Genomic DNA, 19,445 nt, shown 5'->3' with positions numbered 1-19,445 from the left:
ATTTTGCATAGCTCCACATGGCAAGTTTACTACCCCTCCTCATATTTTGTTTCATAACTCATTGCGTTATCCCAGAATCTGATGCAGAGTGATGATTTCCTGCCATTAACTGAGATGTGGCACTCTGCGGTTTGCATAGCTACAGAAACCAATCAGGAGTCCTAAACACAGAGGGATGGTCACCACCATGGCAGCTCAAATTCTATATTCCACTAAGACTTGTTCACCCCAATGTAACTGGCCTGGTACCAGCTCTTCAGCCAAGGCTCAACTGCTCCTGGAGTGTGAGCAAGACTACAAACACTAAATTAATAAAGATTATGCAAATTCAGACTACAATTATAATTTTTTAATCTTCAAAACCATCAAGTCAAATTTTCATTTCAGCCACGTATTATAATTTTTTTTTTCTTCAGAATTAAGAAGTAAAAACTTAGTAAACTACATTCTGTGCTGGGCTTTGTAGAGAAGGCACTCGACTCCAGCACTAAACAAATATGGTTTGACATAAGTAGGCAATGCCAGAGCTGATCCCACAACAAAGTCTGTCTCCTAGTACTGCTGCAGGCAACAGCAGATGGGTCCACTTGATAGGTAGCTCTGCTCTCCTGTGACCTTGCTTTCTGGAAGCAGCCTACCTAGAAACTGGCATAGGAGAACCCCAACAGAAACAGACTTTCCGTATAAGAAACCCCCATATGTGCACACCCTAAATGCTGTTACTAGCAAATAGGACAAAATGCACCTTTTCCACTGAGCAAGAGAATAAGAAAAGAATTAGGATTTTGTTCTAAATGCATCAGAATTTGTTCAAGTATAAAATGTGCCATGGATACTTTATTTGAACAAATTAGAGCAGCTTTAATTAAAATAATTAGCAGCTTTATTAAAATTACCACTTTCTGCAGTCTGAAAAAGAAAAGGATCGCTAAATACTCCAACACCAGCACTGTTCTCAGCAGCAACCTACAGAAAAAAAAAAAAAAGCCACATTAGAGAATCTATAGGATATATAGTTTCAGAGACTATGAAAACCTTAAGGATACACAGAGACTCACCTTCTAGCTTTTAAAATATAAATATACAAATGAACATGCCTTTTATAGCTGTATTGTTTAATTTATACTCAACATTTAAATGTGAAAAAATAAAATGGAAAAAACAGTGTAAGAAATTGAGAAAACCACATGTGAATAGCCACACTTCAAAAGTGCTGAGTCCCTATTTTATGCTAAAATCAACAGCAAGAATAACATCAGTAATGCAATTCACTTAAACCAGCTTCCCCATTCCTATTTTATTTGTTCTATAACTTAAAAGAGTAAAAAGGAAAATAGATTCTCTTTTATTTCTTGAACTCCTGAAGGACAGCAAAAGCAGGTCAACCTCCCTCAGAGCAGAAACCCAAGGAAAGCATGTCTTTTGGCAGAAAGACAACAGGTCAGGGAAATGTGGGTGCACTTTATGGTGGATGTGTCTCAATGCTCATGATCATAGCTGTCTTCCCGTGGAAGGGCAGTACATTGAGACTTTGGTAGAATTTATGGAGATAAACACAACAATGATGCTATTTGCTCTGCAATATAGGACTTACTGACAATTTGACTCGGTAATGGGCCATGGCATGCAATACTTACAAAGAAAGAGGAATGAAGACTGACTCCTTATTTTGAAAAGAAGTGACAGAGACAACAAAAGGTAAAACATGAGCAAAATTCCAACACTGATGGTGAGAGGTGTGTGAAAGAAGCAGCAAAGCAAAAAGCTCTCCAGCAAGGTTAAAGCTGGCAGAGTCATTCCCTCCCACCAGTGTCAGGTAACAACGGTATGGCAGTGGTGCTGAGGGAGCTGACAGTGCAGACTCGGGGGAAAGTGGGGTGAGAAGGGGCAGAGGTGCAAAACTATGTGTGGATCATGGTACAGTGACAGACAAGTGACAGACAGCATGCAGGGGATAACGAAAGGCAAAGAGAGTGGAAGGAGCCAGCAGATCAGAAAGGAAAACTGTTCTAATCACTTTTCAGGGCTAAACTGCACATCTTTCAGAAGACTGTAAAGCTATTTAGACAAAAGCACTAAGCCACGGCAGACAAACCACAGCAAACAAATACGAGGTAACATGGAAGACTTAATCTAGGATGTAAAGGGATGCATATGCCTATGACCACTTCCCAATGCAGTACGTGCTCTGCTTGGTGAAGGAAAATCTGTATCGCTGGCCAGCTCCTTCTTAAGCCATACAAACACCCCCTCCTCCTGCATGTACACCTCATGACTCAAGCCAACCCCACCTACATCTGTGTCACAGAGAGAACGACTTGAAACATCCTTAAGCATTGATGAATTCTACAGTAATTGCAATAGCTGAGGAAATCAGCTGAAGATCTTCAGGGAGCTGACAGGCAATCAGAAAATTCTGACAGTATTAAAATTACATTATATACATCTAAAGGTATGTCCTCACCTGAACACTGATTTTTTGTTATCAAAGTAGGTATTGTAGAAAGGGGCCAGAAAGGAAAAGTGGCATTAAGGCAGACATGGAAACTCCCATTTCATATGTGTAGTTTCAAGAGAAGTCAAAGTTCTGACATAAGTATGCAAAAATTTGCATGGTAAAGGTGTCAGCTACACACACTGATTACCTTTGAAGAGAAATCAAAATAAATGCTTACGTAATGTAGTTAGCTTCTAGAGATCACTGCCACAAAGAGCCATTATAGAAAAAAGCTTGGAAACATTTAAAAAGGACAAATTTACCATGCAGATAACAAAGTACTACCCAAAGTTCAAGTAGCTGCAGTTCACATTTGGAAGGAGTATTTATTTTTATGCTTTGAAGTATGTTGCCACTAATTATTTAAGTTTAGAAAAAAAATCTTGAGTGTATATTTTTACAAAATTATCCATGATCAGATGTTCAAAATTATCCATAGCTCTCCAACATTTAACAAATTATCACTTGTTACTGCTATTTCTTTAAACATTTTTTTTTTCATAGATGTAAAGAAATTAAGACTGGACTGTTACAAACAGATTGGAAACCCATATTCAAAGCTTATAAGCTTTGTTGAACTGTACTGTCACAGTATTTACCAGAAATAATTTCACAACAGGACCAAGCCAGGTACCCTAAAACAATAAAGAGTTTTCACCTATGCAAAAATCAAGAACTACTTTTAAATGACACCACAGCCTCCAAAAATTACCCAAAGAACCACAAGAAATTGCTCAAGAGAAGGAAAACATGTAGTGTTTATTTTTGGCCACATCTGTGAGGTAGAAAAAGTCTTTCCACCTGAGTCATTATTGAATCCGTGAGGTTGCTCGTAGGTCAGGCAGTCAGGGCACCCACCAAAGCAGTAGGTAACGTAACAGCCCATAGCTTGCCAACAGACTTTTATTCACTCATGAGAAAAGCCATGTGGTCCCTTCTAGACAGAGGTTGTTGGGTCACAAGTCACTTTCCTGAGTCAAATTGTGCTCTAAGATCAATGTTTCAGGCACCAGCAATGGGAAGGATTGCCTCCCATATATATGAACAAAGGGCAAATTATTGCTAAGTAAAACAAATTATTTAAAATGTCCCACAGTTTTCCCAGGGAATATTCATATATGGGCCAAAGAATGGAATTTGCAAAACCTTTAATGGTGAACCCCACACAAGTGATACCGAGGTACTGAGAATTGCAAATGAAATTCTCTTAATAACTTCATTTGTCTGAGGAGATTAATCTGCTTGGAGTCTAAGTGATAATACTTTTCTCAAATAGTAGCTGAACTTTTTTTGTGTGCATCTTTTTTTTTTTTTAACAGATGACTGGAGGCAGAAGATCAAAGGATAAACATTTCTCCAGCTGTGGATATACTGGCTTTTATCAGCATGGTCATCACAACTAGATTCACAGTGAGCAACTTTCCCACAATGGCAGCCATAATTACATTTTTACTTTCTTACACACACACACACACACACACACCACCTTTACAAAGAATCACTGCACAGCCCTATTCCTGGTCTCGTCAACTTCAATGTTTTTTTATAGCTTTGCACTGTATGAACTTAGATGATATGGAAAGAAGCAAATCAAACACATCATTTCATTTCATTCTTTATATTGAACAGAAGCACCTCTCCAAGATTCTTATGAAAGTCAGGCAAAGAACTGCTTGCCAAATATTGCCAAGAGGATAGCAGTTCATTTCTGTCCACCTGAAGTCATTTATTGTTGAAGAGTTCAGAGATGGATCAGGAGTGCCTAATCTCAATGTACACAAATTCCACATATAGAAGTTATGAAAATACACGTATGGATTTTGGCGGTAGATATTCACTGTGAATATCTAGGCAATAAAATCTATGGAAAGGGAATGGAAAAGTATGACATTTTTTATTTCAGGAGATAACACTAGGTAAAACTCCCAGGCTTAGGGAAACCAGGCTAAAGTGTTTACAGCTTACATCTAAACAGATATTCAGCCAAGAAAAATCCTTCTTAAAGTAATTAAGTTTAAAATCAAAGAAAGAAGTATGTAGCTACATGCTTTTCTGGATCTGGCTGAGCTAATTTATAAATCTACACATAATATCCAAAGTGCAGCAGTGATTTGAAAGATTAAATCTCAATGAAGATGAAGAAGGATTTAGATGTTTTTGAAAATTCTACCCTTTGCTTTTTACTTTTTACCACATAATGCCATACATCAATAAGAATACCAATAGAAGAAACTACCTTTTAGTACAATTTTGGTTGGAAATTATTTGAAGTAGATTTAAAAACCACTACTGTAAACAAATACCTGGCTAAGATATTTTGTTATATGGCAACAGTAATTAGCAAGGTCCTTCAGAAAACACTTTACCACAAACTCACACAATTTACAATAAATCAGAATTCAAAATACTAGAAGACATTTGTAAAGCTTTTACCGTAATTTCATAAGTTGTTCCAGGGTTAAGACTGGTAAGAAGAACTTCCAAACTATCTGGCTTTGTTGTGACCTGTGTATAAGCTGTTTGCATCCATGGGCAGACCTCTTTATATTTAACAATATAGGAGAGAATTCTCCCATTTGGATGCAGTGGTGTATTCCATGACAGCAGAATCCCAGCAGAGCCCACTCTTTCACCTGCAAGGAACACAGGGGGTCCAGGATCTAAAAAAACCAAAAATTGTTTTATTACACACACACATACACACACACACAAAAACCAGGTTTTAATTAAGTTTCCAGATAATGGAGACACCTTCACAGCTTCTCTAAAGAAATTAAATCATCTGCCAGCATAAACCAGTAAAACCACTGAAAACTAATGTACTGTTAAATAAAAAGCTTTTTTTTATGGCTAGAGTCCTGTTACAAAAATGATTAAACAAATTTTGGAACACCAGGAACATTCTTCTATAAGAATGTAAAAAATGTAATCCTCAAGGCCTTCATGGACAAAACAGAGTTTAAAGGCAATTTAGTATTTGAGATATTCTAGCATGCTTAATTTCAGTTCCTTTCCCTAAAACCATTCAAAACCAAACTGCACTCTCTTACAAAACACACCTGATATTGCTATATTTTTTTGAAATGTCTCCAAAGTCTACCACTATACATATAAATTGGGGTATGGATACTACTACATGACACAATAGCAAATTTTTCAAAAGCTTATAATTTGTTCTCCTTTATGCTCCCCCCCCCCCTTTTTTTTTTTAAAATAGCCAAGCTAATGGATGACTGCAACTACAACTCACATCCAGGGCTGCTTCTTAAAAATATCACAGAAAAACTCTCATGCTCTCATAGAACACCTCAGATTCAGTGTATTTTTTTATGGTTAAAGAAGATGAAAAATTCTAATGACTGTTCAAAACTGATTATCATTTCTCAGATACCACTGTGCGTATAATAAATACAAAAAAGCATAGTTAAAAAAAAATCAACAAAATTTCATCAGTCATTGTTAACTCACTTGTCACGTTTGTTGTCACTGTTCTACTCGCAGGTGAACTGTAAAGTGAAGAAGAAACTGCAGAAACTGTAACGTTGTATGTTGTTCCAGGAATGGTATTAGAAAAATCAGCCTGAAATAGGAGATAGATTTCTTTAAGTCTTTTACCAAGAATCATGAAAATGAAAAAAAAAAACCAACAAACCCCCAAAGTTTAAGCATTGCATTACTGAAAGTGATCTGTTAATAAGCTTTTAGAAATACAACAGTATTTACAACAGTAAAAATAGTAGTTTACATCTGCTAGCTACAGTACAGTATTTTGCCATCTTATTGAACTACCTCCATAAAATTTGTATAACATTCAATATTAAAGAACAACAAAATTAACTATTAATTTTATCACAGAATCACCTATCAGTGTATCTATAGAGGTTTTTCTGTATCATCATCATTATCAAAGTAAATATGAAGCATTATAAAATTCTTTTTTGAAAGAATAAACACAAAAGCAGCCTGAAAAACTTACAAGTTTTTGACCCTTAAGCTACCCATCTTTTGAAATAAACATAATTAACAACTTTTTAGCAAACATTTATATAAAATACCTCTATCTTTGCAGTTCCAATAAAAAACAAAAGCAAAACAAACAGCAGAACCATTATTTCTGTTAATATTATTATATTTTCCAGACAGCAGAATCAAAAAGTGCTCCTATTTCTTTTTGATGGCTTAGCAGTGAAATGTTGCCTGCATTAATGATTTAAGCACAGATCTTCCTGGCAAGTACACAATTAATGAGTCTGTATTACTCAATAGCTCTGCCCTTCCTTTGTTAAACTATTCATGAACCCTTGGATGACTGGCTGTATCCTTCTAGCAGACTTAAGAAAAGTAAATTCACTACCTGCTGTTAGGTAACAAACTCTGGATGCTGAAATTTGCTCTCACCAATTTTTCTTTAATACTTTCATATTCATATTTGCATTAAATAGCTAAGGAGGCAAGCTTGAATTCCTCATCAGCACAGTGCATAAGGAAAAGCTGGCCATGCAAGTTCTGTAATAAAAGCACGTACTTGATACTCCCTAACTCCAAGATCTAGGATAACAACAGAACCATGATCAGGAATAAGATCCACGTGAAATCTGTCTACATGTCCATACGGTAGTCTCCAATACAGTGAAAAAGAATATGATGAAACATTGAAGAATTTAAGTCCTTCTGGCCTTGCAGGTTCTGAAAGAAAATTGTGGAATAAAAGACATTAACTTAAATAACCCCCTTTACAAATATATTAGTAGTTACACGTGAATATAAAAGCATCCAAGAACAGTTTACCTGCTACATGAAGCATAATTGCTAATGAGCCTGGATACAGCACTGAATTATACTATAGTTGCTATACTACCTCTGAGGCTCAGTTGATAATCTCCCAACTATGCTCTGCAGACATCCCCGTTCGCAGAGAGCAAGCTCAAGTGTCTCTGTCCAGTGTTCAGTTAACAAAGAATCTCTGCACAGTCCTGGTGTTTCTGCTGTCCTCAACCTTAAAGTTAGCACTGCTACTGTCATAACTAGTACTACTATTGAAATGCAAGATGTAGCTGGTGCTTGTTCTGTTGCTAGCCACAGGGTTGTTAACTCTTTTATACTTTTCATGTATTTGGAATCCCAGTAATTCCATGAAGTCTAGTGTGTTAAGTCCACAAAATTTGGATGTTTTACTCCTTTTCTGAAAGCCAAGTTTCCACCTACTCCTGTCACACCATCTCACTTTCTTCTGCCTTTAAATGCACCTTTAAATCTGTATCATGCGCTCTAAGCCTAATAATGAACCAGATTTTAGCTTCTTCAGTGGGTCATTAAAACATTATCTACCTATAATATTGTTTAATTTATCCACCTGTGAAATCCATAGCTGTGTGCATCTGTCTCCTTTCTACTTTGGCAAGCACGCACAGCTAACAGGTGTCCCTATGCTTATCTCCCAAAGCAAGCCCAGTCAGTGATGCTATTCATCACATTTCAGATTTGCCACTACCCTTGCACTCAGTCCTTTGTCTGCCTTACTAACATGGTTCTTCAGAATTCAGACTAAATCTTTTAGTACTGTTTATACTCTAATATCCTACTGTGCAGTCTGAATATCATATCACTTCCATCCTGAAAGAACTCCACTCCTTTCTTATTTACTGTAAATCTGCTTAGACTATATCTCTTTCATGAACTCTTTACACTGACTATCCAAAGTTGGAGAATCATTTCAAACTCCAGTTTTGCCATCAGATAATCTATCTGAAATATTAATGTATCCAAATATTACCTTTAGATTTTATATTCAGTCTGTGTTTATCTTATATGAATGATATTTGACTTGTTGCTTTATTTTAATACTAACAGAACAACAACAAAAAATAATAATATATGTAGAGGTGTGCAAGTGTAACTGAGAGCATAATTTCTTCCTTTTAGTACACTTTTACAAATTTTAAGTCCTACTGCTATCATCAGTACTATTATTTCCACGGATCCCAACTTCCTTTAAGGCTGGATTCTATGCTTATAGAGGTCTTTTTATACAGACCAATGATTAATCTCTGAGTGTACAGTTATCACAATACTTAAAGTCATCTCTTTACCCCAGTTGAATTACTTCTGACTCAGCAGTAGAAGAGAGCATAAAAATGTCCTCATGGAAAGAGAAATTTAGTCCCATGAAGCTAATGCTCTTCCTACTATTATCCCATGACAGAGAATTACCCTTCCCACTGACGCTGAAAAAAAGCCTCAGTTCTACCTTTCTGCAGATTTAACCACATCATCAGGGAATGCATATCTGAGTGTGGTTCACTCAAGCCTCATTGCACTTGCTCTTCTGCAGTCCTCTCTGTTTCATGCACATGCAAACACACTCTTACCAGCAGTGGTCAGCATATTTGTATAAAGCATATAGCCAGTATGTTTGTGTAAAGCATAGCCAGAACAATTTGCTGTAAATTTCACAATTTCACCTACAAAAATACTACTAAATGTCTGCAATATATATTCTGAGTGAGTGGATTGGAAATCAGTTGAGGTTGAGTAGATACATCAGTGAATACGGAGTGCAAAATACAACATGATGTTAATTTTTCCAAAAATTAACCATTATAAACCAGCAGGCTCAGCATTCAGTGTAATCTCAATACATTTAAGTAAAAGGAAGCACAATTAGGTCAACCAAACTGACTTAAAATCTTCCCTGTATTAGAAAAAAATATTAATTGCAATTAAAGTATTATAGCATTGCGGTCCTAGTTTAAACTTTAAAAGACATACAAGACTTTTTCTTATTAATTTTACCCTCAAGACATTACCTCAAAACAAATGTAAGGATTTACATCACTTTATTTTAAAGGCTCTCTGACCTCTTGCTTCAGTCCCCCTGACTAAGGCAGAAGAACCAAGTGTTTGTCAAGCACTGATCCCAAAAGCAGACATACAAATGTCACGACATTTGGTCAAAGTAGTCAATCAATGACAACTTCCAACACTTCTCAGGTCTCTCTCATACCACCATGTCATTGCCACAAAAACCCTATAAAAAGTAGTATAAGAAAGTAGTAAAAGAAATTGGTTGAGGTAGTTCTGGTGCATCTTTCTGCTCTTTAAATTTCATCTGTATTTTACATTATTACATTAGAGTAAACTGCAGACACATGTGTCAAGATTGAGATTTTACCCCACTAAGTTTTAATCACAAATCTAATAAGAAAGAGTCCTTGAATGGAGTAGTTTACAATCTAAAGCCTTAACTCTACAAATGTTTGTAAACCTGTTTAACTTCATGCACTGCAAAAAACCTACTGAAATCAGATAAGGTAAAACTCAGCTTGTGCATAACTCTTCACAGGATAAGACCTGAAAAATAATGAAAATACTAAAAATGGTCAAAAGAAATACAGCGCAGCTAAAGAAATTATGTTTCGTAGCATATCACTAGATGAAGGTAGAATAGGGTATAAGTAACGTATGTCCACAACCACAGCAAACTATTACATGCAAGATCTCTTGAAATTCCAATGTTATTCTACAAAGTGAGATGTACAAAGCTGAACATGCACTGTTATTGACGGCTACCATTCATTTGCAAGGAGGGAAAGCAAGAAACCATACAGACCTGTTACAATTTCAATGAAAGCAGAAGCTCCTTCAATATTTCCTCTTAGTCTTTGCAGTGTGAAATTATAAATGCCCCCAGCAGTCAGGTCTGTGACACTGAAGTCAGTCAGTGCTCCTGGAATCCTGAACTTGTTTATAAAGGTGTTGTTTGATAAAGATGCTTTATAAGAAGTGAAGTTAGTCTTGGTTGGATTCCACATTAAAGTTGCAGAGGAAGTATTTACCATTTTTAATGCCAGACCACATATCCCAGCTGGTTCTACAGTAAAAATTATTCAGATTAAAAAAAAAATTAATGTATAGTCCTTAAAATGTAAGAAAAGTACCATCTTTTAAAAATAAATGTTTTTTATTTAAATGATTTGAGGGTTTACAGCATCATGAAATATTCATACAAATTTCAGAAGTATGTTTGTATGGATATATAGTAAACACTGCAATTATGCTGCACAGGATAAAACCCGGGGATGTACCTCCTGTGTGCACTATGTAATTTATGGAAGAGAATTCCAGACTTATCAGATCTTCTGTAAGAACAGTAACATTGCTCATTGGTGAAACAGAATGAGAGTTGAACACTTTGTAAACAGAAGTAGAGATTTTATTCAGTTAAAAGCTTTCTAAAATACATCATAGGCCATATAATTTTAGAAAACTGTTCATCTGTTCACTTAAGGATACAGTAAATCACATAGTCTCAGTGATTATCCTTTTTTTCCTTTTTAAATATTCCTTTTAAAATATTCCTTTTGGTTATATTAAGATTCCTAAAATCACAGATAATTATTTACAAATAGCACCTCCATTAATCTGTGCAGCACAGCTGTGGCTAGAAAAGAAAAATGTTTCCAGTCCTCCTAAAAAATGAATCTTCCAGATTATTGATTTATCTTGCTTAAAACTTCCTGAAAAATACTAATTAGCATAATCCCATTAAGGGATGGATTATTTAGCATGAAAAAAATCCTAAAGGTTTGCCATTAAAATGATAGAGTAATCTCTCCATAATGTAGCTATATACTGGACTCATCCACAATATTCTTGAAAATATTTGCTTGAGGATAAAAAGCACCTTCAGGACCGTGATTATGATTATTCTGCTGCACTTTTCATTAATAAGAATCTGTAGGACTAGATCTGTTTTTCTTCAGAGATTCACTCATCTTTGAATAACTAAGTGCAGAGCCTCCTTGACTATTAACTGGGTTAAGGAGTTGTAGTCCAAATAAGCCACAGAAAATCCATCAAAGAAGGGAGGAGGTCTGTGACATGCATGTGTATAAACCTGGGAGATTATTTATTTTTTTATTACACTTAACTGTTTTTTATCTGCTTTGGCAGTCCAGAATCCAATATAAATCTATTCCTTCAAATGTCTGCCATAAACAAACTCTCCTTTTTTTATGCTGTATCACAGGAGCACTGGAAATTCTTCTTACTCATGTAAGTGTTCTGTGGCCTTGTACAGGAGCAATCCTCCAATCTTAGACCATGGGCTTGCAAGAATTTAAGAGACACAGAAACAATTGTAAAATAAATGCGAGGTAATTCTTCAAGTATAGGATACTATTCTGGCAAGATCTTATTTTGCTAGAGCTGGAAGAATTTTGTGAGTCCACCTCTTTTTCAAACAGGTACCTACAACTATGTCTAGATTTCTCAACTTCAACCCAGAAAGTTACGTACAAGGCTCCTGTTTAAACAACTATCATAAGAGGAAGCAGAACTTGCTCCCTCAAGTTCAATTTTCATTTTGAACTGTGTGACCCTTTTCAGTCACTTACATACAATGATTTAAATGTCTCTGAACATTTATTGTTTTTCGAAAAGAAAAAGAAGACAAGTTATAAGGTATTTCCTTACTTGTGATGACTTTTTTCTCCACAGCCACAGAGGAATCCAAGCCTTTAACTGTCCTTAACTGAAACAAGTATTCTGTCCCAGGGACCAGATTTTTCACTACAGCTCTGGTGTCATAAACTGTTCTGGTAAGCAGCTTCTCGTTATTCATTAGACAATATGAAAGCTATGGAAAAAAAGTAATTTCTTATACGAGACTATTTCACTTCATAAAATTAATGTTCCGAGATTCAAACTACCTGTTTATATAAAAATATTTTCAATATCCCCCATATTTTGAAGACAAAAAAATCAAGAATATGGCTTAAGTTTTGTATTATGTTCCACAAGGTTGATCCACTACTTACTCTAAGATTCCTTAAAAGCTCAGTGGTGAAAGCAGTGACTTTAATCTTTAAAAGTAGATGGAGAGTAGATGTAGATGTAGAAAAAATAGATGGAGGAAGCAACGTTAAGTCATGGCTTAGAGGTGACAGGTTTTTGCTCTTGAAGGAACGATAATAAAGTGTACCCTGACTGCTCAGTCACACAGCTGTACTGATGAGCTGTACAATTAACTACAAGATAGAAAGAATGAGAATAGCCAAGGGGTAGAAGAGCAGCCCAAGGATTAATCAACAGGATGAGATAAAATTTTTTGTATTCTAAAATGGAGACACTTCCAAAACCTCTGTACCTTTCTGGGAAAAAAAAACCAAACAAAATCAAACAAAACCAACCAACCAACAAAAAAACACCCATGCGCTGTTCAGAGCTGAGATTCTGAAAAGAGTCCCAAGGAATCGGCCACTCAACTCTGCTCCCTGGTATACCTTGAAAACTCACTTGTTTAGAGCTACTGCAGAGAATAAATGTGCTGGAGATACTAAGTAATTGAAATTTGGGCACTTAACTCCTAGAGGCTCTGAGGATTCCTTCTGACCTCCCAGATAACTCTAAGGTGAGAAAACAAATTCCTGTGATAGTTCTTTCTGTGGACATAGAAAACTGTTACTGCAGACTGTTTCATATCTGCGCTAGTGAAAGGCAAGATGCACGCTGTCTCTGCCCTGCAGAGGAGGGCTCTAGACAAGCATCTCCAGCAGGCGCACGTGGGTTTCTCAGGCATGGCAGTTAGTACTAAGAGATCAAGAAGGTTTGCAACTGCCTACACCAGTGTGTCCTGTCCTGCTACCCGTTATTTCCTCCAACATACGGGATATTCTACACATGGCAGTGACCTGAAAGGACTTTGGTTCAGCTGCTATTCATCTGGGGAGGAACGATCCAATTCCTCTCTGTATATTTTACCAGCACAGTACTTATTAATACACACTAAATTTCGGAGACTGTCATCACCTTATTAGAATTACAACACTGCAAAATGCTAGAAGCAAAGCTATAGATTAAAGATTTACATCTAGTATAAACAAGTTAGGAAAGTACCTTTTGTGCACTCTTCGCTCTACAAACTACAATATATTGCACAGAAAGTTGGTGAGCTGGGATAATTAATTTTAAATGATTAGTAAAATGATCCCTTTTATGCAGGTGCACCTTACTAAGCAACCAGTCTACTGAAGCCCTTCTCATTAAAGATTTAAAGATACGCTCATTTATTCAGACAAAGCACTTTCTAATGTGGCTGCTTGCTCTATGAGATGCCGAACAATAATACTGTGCCATAAAGATCAATATTACAGATGACAATTACTTTCCACAGGATGCTAAAAAATAACCTGACCACATACCAAAGTATATCTGAACTGGTTCAAAACATGAACGAGAGAACTGAATTTAATTTTAAAATTTGTAAAAATGCTCCAGGCTACATCAGCAAATTGTGCTGTGGTAGGTTAACTGGCTACTCTTATTCATTCAGATCAATGCAGCTTTACACTAATGAAGAGAGAAGAAATGTCAAGAAACTAGACTAAGAATACTCAGATTTCAAGTTTTAGGTAAGGATATAATCGAAGTCATGGGGAAGGGGGAGGAAAAGAATTGGATACTGTAATATTGGGGTATAAACTGTGTAAGACCATTAAAGCAAAGTACTTTGTCTCATGGTAGTGCTATATACCAAAGAATATTCTAGTCAAGTTAACCATACAAGACTATACCTTGAAATCTTTATTGATTCAAACTATATGTTTAAAGAACAGTTTACTGTTGCAAAGTTTTATTGACTGCATGACCATGTTCATACAGTGACTGCAAAATGCAAAGGATAATACAAGACAGACTGCAAAAGAAGGATACAAAAGAGAGACTGGTTGAATGTCCTAGTGAAACAGGATCCACAGACAAAGTATTTAGATGTCATAGTGGAATGTTTCTGACTAGAGAAGTGAAAGAACAGAAATAACTCCAGAATTTGTGCTAAGCATTGCAAAGGATATGGTTCAAAATACAAATGCTGGAGAGCCACTCTGTAATACCAACCATGAAATATTAGAACTCAGGTTCTTTGTAAGAATAAAAAGTCCAGCATAGTGACATTTAATTAGAAAAGGATAAATACTTAAAAATGATCAAGCAAATTAAAAGGAAATTATGAGGTGCACCCAAAAGTGTCATGGTATGAAAAACATTGAAATGCAACCTTAATATATAATACACCACTTGAAAAGTTTGTAGCGGGAATGTAGAAATAGCAAGACCATTTGAACAGTAAAGAGGATTACTTTAAGAAAAGATATCCTTAAAAACTGGAGATCATGTCAAAACAAGAAAAATAAAAACTATAAACTTGTCTAATTCATGCAAGCTAACTTAAGATAGAATTAAATCTGGCCAGGGGCATCAAGGGCACCAAGAAAAGTTTCTATAGGTACGTCAGTGATAAAAGGAAGACTAGGGAAAATGTGGGCCCTCTCCTGAAGGAAATGGGAGACCTAGTTACCCAGGATACAGAGAAGGCTGAGGTACTCAATGACTTTTTTGCCTCAGTCTTCACCAGCAAGTGCTCAAGCCACACCACCCAAGCAGCAGAATGCAAAGGCAGGGACTGGGAGAATGAAGAACCACCCACTGTAGGAGAAGATCAGGTTCGAGACCATCTAAGGAAAACTGAAGGTGCACAAGTCCATGGGACCTGATGACATGCATCTGCGGGTCCTGAGGGAACTGCTGGATGAAGCTGATAAGCCACTATCCATCATATTTGAGAAGTCGTGGCAGTCTGGTGAAGTTCCCACTGACTGGAAAAGGGGAAACATAACCCCCATTTTTAAAAAGGGAAAAAAGGAAGACCCAGGGAACTACAGGCCAGTCAGTCTCACCTCTATGCCTGGTAAGATCATGGAGCAGATCCTCCTGAAAACTATGCTAAGGCACATGGAAAATATGGAGGTGACTGGTGACAGCCAACATGGCTTCACTAAGGGCAAATCATGCCTGACAAATTTGGTGGCCTTCTACGATGCGGTTACAGTGTTGGTGGATAAGGGAAGAGCAACTGACGTCATCTACCTGGACTTGTGCAAAGCATTTGACACTGCCCTGCATGACATCCTTGTCTCTAAATTGGAGAGACGTGGATTTGATGGATGGACCACTTGGTGGATAAGGAATGGGCTGGATGGTTGCACTCAAAGAGTTGCAGTCAACGGCTTGATGTCCAAGTGGAGACCAGTGACGAGTGGCATTCCTCAAGGGCCAGTATTGGGACCAATGCTGTTTAACATCTTTGTTGGTGACAAGGACAGTGGGATTGAGTGCACCCTCAGCAAGTTTGCAAATGACACCAAGCTGTGTGGTGCACTCGACATGCTGGAGGGACGGGATGCTATCCAGAGGGACCTGGACAAGCTCAAGAAGTGGGCCTGTGTGAACCTCATGAAGCTCAACAAGGCCAAGTGCAAGGTCCTGCACACGGGTCGGGGCAATCCCAATTACAAAAAGAGGCTGGACGGAGAATGGATTGAGAGTAGCCCTGAGGAGAAGGACTTGGGGGTGTTGGTTGATGAGAAGCTCAACATGACCCGGCAATGTGCGCTTGCAGCCCAGAAAGCCAGCCGTATTCCGGGCTGCATCAAAAGAAGCATGACCAGCAGGTTGAGGGAGGTGATTCTGCCCCTCTACTCCAGTCTCGTGAGACCCCACCTGGAGTACTGCGTTCAGCTCTGGGGCCCCCAGCATAAGAAGGACATGGAGCTGTTGGAGTGAGTCCAGAGGAGGGCCACCAAGATGATCAGAGGGCTGGAGCACCTCTCCTGTGAAGACAGGCTGAGAGAGTTTGGGTTGTTTAACCTGGAGAAGAGAAGGCTCCAAGAAGACTTTATAGCAGCCTTCGAATACCTGAAGGGGGCCTACAAGAAAGCTGGAGAGGGACTTTTTACAAGGGCATGTAGTGATAGGACAAGGGGTAAGGGCTTTAAACTGCAAGAGGGTAGATTTAGATTAGATATAAGGAAGAAATTCTTCAGTATGAGGGTGGTGAGGCACTGGAACAGGTTGCCCAGAGAAGTTGTGGATGCCCCATCCCCGGAAGTGTTCAAGGCCAGGCTGGATGGAGCTTTGAGCAACCTGGTCTAGTGGAAGGTGTCCCTGCCCATGGCATGGGGGTTGGAACTAGATGATCTTTAAGGTCCCTTCCAACCCAAACCATTCTATGATTCTAAGAAGCACAGGGAAGCAGGGCAGAGCACAAACACAGGTAAGCAGGCCAAAAGAGACTGAAAAGCGAATTGAAAATGGTATAACAACTAATGAAAACAATAATTTAAACACACAATAAGCTTATCTGGGTGTTGGGGAGGCCACTAGCTGACCAAAGTACAAAGGGAGCACTCAGTATAGACAAGCCCATATGAGAAATAGTAACTGAATTATTTGTTTCAATGGTCAAGGATGTTTCCACACCAGAATCATTATTAATGAACTATGAATTTTGAGTCAAATTGAGCTGTCTCAAACTGAAATATCCACAGAAGAGCTTTTTTTTAAAAAGTCTGACAGTAGTCAGAAAGGTAGACAGCATGTTATTGCCTAGGAAAGGAATAGGAAAGAAAACAGAAAACACTATTAACCTTCTGGTAACTGCATTATGCACCCACATCCTAGGTGAACACCCAATCTCAAGAATGTTATCAAAAGCCTAGAAAAATTAAAGAAAAAAATAATAAGAGATGTAGAACAGCTTCCACATAAGAATGCCACACAAAAGACAACTGAGAAGTTAAAGCTTATAAAATCATGAAAGGTATGGGTATGGTGAATAGGGAAGTACTACCTCTTTCTAATACCTCAAGAACCAAAAGAATACCAGGTTTAAAATAAAAAAAAAGTGTAGTCTTTCAAACAGGGCATAACGAAATTGTGAAGTATAAAGGATTAAACAAATTCAGAAAAAAACATCCACTGTTTTTCTTATGTATGTCCACTTTAGGAAATCCCTAAACTACTCCGTGCCCAAGACCAGGAGGGTACGGGAGGTATCAAATGTTTGCAGTTTTGTCTTGTAAATTGCTACATTTAAAAAAAAAGGTTTATTCTGGAACTTTCTAAAGAAAACATTTAGATCCTTCTATATAGAATAATTTTTTTATTTTGCAGTTTAATGAAATTAATTTGTATTACAAATTTGGAAAGCTAAGAAAAAAAGATTACATTGCAGTTGCATTCAACCCTTGACCTGTAATCTTTTTTATTGCACACTAGCTGAAAAATCAGGTTTTGAAAGCTTTTAAAAGCATAATTTTATAATATTTTAAAAAATTGTTATGTAGTATGAAATATGTATTTAGCTGATCTTCTCCCACAGCAGTATTTCCCTCCCATACTTATGTGGGTTATAAAGACAAATATTTATTGTTGGGTTTGCAGTACATACAGGATGATAATTTCATTGAGAAATTAAAAAAAAAAATGTAAAGGATTGCATTGGTTTCTTCCCATTCTTATCTCACCTGAAACATATCAAATCCTCCTCTTGGTGGTTTCCAAGAAAAATAGACTGTATTTTCTTCTTGCCCAAACACCTGTAAATCTGATGGGGGATCAGGATCTGAGGTAAAGACAGGAGTGGATGCAAAATTTAATATCAAAATAATCTATATCAATTTGAAGGAAATTAACATCTACAGAAGACACTGCTGTAATTCATTATTTTATAGTTCAGTGTAGTAACAGATTTCATTTTTTACTTAAGAAGAATATAAAATAAATTAAATTCACTTCCACATATTAGCAATAGAATCAGAAATAAAAACAATGTTTGTAAATGTTTATGGATAAGTTGTATCATTCTAGTATCAGCTGCTGATTCAGTTACTGGCAGAATCCCATTAACTACAGAGGAAACTTTTTTCTGTTTTAAAAGCTTTTATTACTTGGTAACTTTCAAGGATGTTTAGATTAAAAAAAAGAGACATACATACATTAATCCAGCCATTGTTAAGGTGCACTGATTTAATAAGGAATAGCTTTTCTTAGACAATACCTTAAAATGCAACAACCCTAATCATCTGAAATAATGAAAAATTGTTAATAAACTGTGAACCTACAGGTGTTAATCTTGAGGATGGTGGGTTGACTTCTTTTTAATCCATTGGTTGTCACAATACTGATTAAGAAATCAGTGCCTGGCAGAAGACTCTCAAATTTGTATATTCTACAAAGATTAAAAAAAGATATTGTGTTCTTTAGGATTTTAAAAATGCATGTATCTTCATATGTTAATTCTTTATAGTATTATGGATATTATTTATGCATGATGTGTGTATACATGTGTATATGCTGTCAGTCAAAAACTATTTTAGTACAATAAAATCTTAAATCTTAAATAGGATGCATCACACTATGATTCACAGCAAGTTCAAGTACTAGAAAGTCTTAAAAGATTAAACTAAACATCCAGAATGACACACAGGTTCTACTGATGCTCACTCCAGTGCAGTATTTTGTTTGTTCTTCTTTGCACAAACACATCATATGAGATTTGTAATTTGTTAAAAAATGCAATTCTTAAAATAATCTTTTTTCACAAGGGTATAGTAATGTATATCAACTAAAACATCAAATATATATCACATATAAGTAACGCTGCAGGCTACTTATTTAAATATACAGTGAAACATCTGTTTTGAGTTCATGTCAGTTATTTTTTAAATGTAATCCTCATACCTTACACCAGAAGGTAACATTTTCTCCTCGTTGAAGACCTTACTGTTTATTGAAATAACATATCCATCAAACATATTTTGGGCTGGTGGCCAGGTAACAGTTACTGATTCAGAGTCTCTGCTATAGTTCAGATATTTAACTGCGCTTGGTACTGTGTGACAACAACAAAAAAAGCATTTTAAATACATTACTTTATGACAGGACTCATGTCATCAGAGTGCAATGAAAACTCCAGAAAAATTATGTCATGTCTTTGCTTATCTCAAGGACACACAGACTAATACCACTGCAGTAACATGTATAGGGAGTTCCATTACCCACGAGATCCAGAGCCAAACTACTTGCTGCTCTGTAATGCTACTTAGTGCAG

The 19,445-nt window shown here is 36.7% G+C and overlaps 1 protein-coding gene across 1 annotated transcript in view; it reads right to left on the bottom strand.

Moving 5' to 3' along the window:
* The window catches only part of PTPRQ (protein tyrosine phosphatase receptor type Q), a 145,165-nt gene that overhangs the window by 104,264 nt on the left and 21,456 nt on the right, over positions 1 to 19,445 (bottom strand). The window contains exons 13-21 of the mRNA XM_075496279.1: positions 19,076 to 19,226; positions 18,457 to 18,563; positions 17,860 to 17,957; positions 11,972 to 12,134; positions 10,107 to 10,367; positions 7,023 to 7,183; positions 5,966 to 6,077; positions 4,931 to 5,157; positions 897 to 966 (exon numbers count right to left, since the gene is read on the bottom strand). Coding sequence (XP_075352394.1) covers positions 897 to 966; positions 4,931 to 5,157; positions 5,966 to 6,077; positions 7,023 to 7,183; positions 10,107 to 10,367; positions 11,972 to 12,134; positions 17,860 to 17,957; positions 18,457 to 18,563; positions 19,076 to 19,226 — 1,350 coding nt within the window. The remainder of the gene's footprint in view (positions 1 to 896; positions 967 to 4,930; positions 5,158 to 5,965; positions 6,078 to 7,022; positions 7,184 to 10,106; positions 10,368 to 11,971; positions 12,135 to 17,859; positions 17,958 to 18,456; positions 18,564 to 19,075; positions 19,227 to 19,445) is intronic.

Source organism: Mycteria americana, chromosome 1 (assembly GCF_035582795.1).
Source record: "Mycteria americana isolate JAX WOST 10 ecotype Jacksonville Zoo and Gardens chromosome 1, USCA_MyAme_1.0, whole genome shotgun sequence".
NCBI classification, from domain to species: domain Eukaryota; kingdom Metazoa; phylum Chordata; class Aves; order Ciconiiformes; family Ciconiidae; genus Mycteria; species Mycteria americana.
Note: the sequence above shows the minus strand (reverse complement) of the source record. Positions and strands in the feature narration are given on the sequence as shown.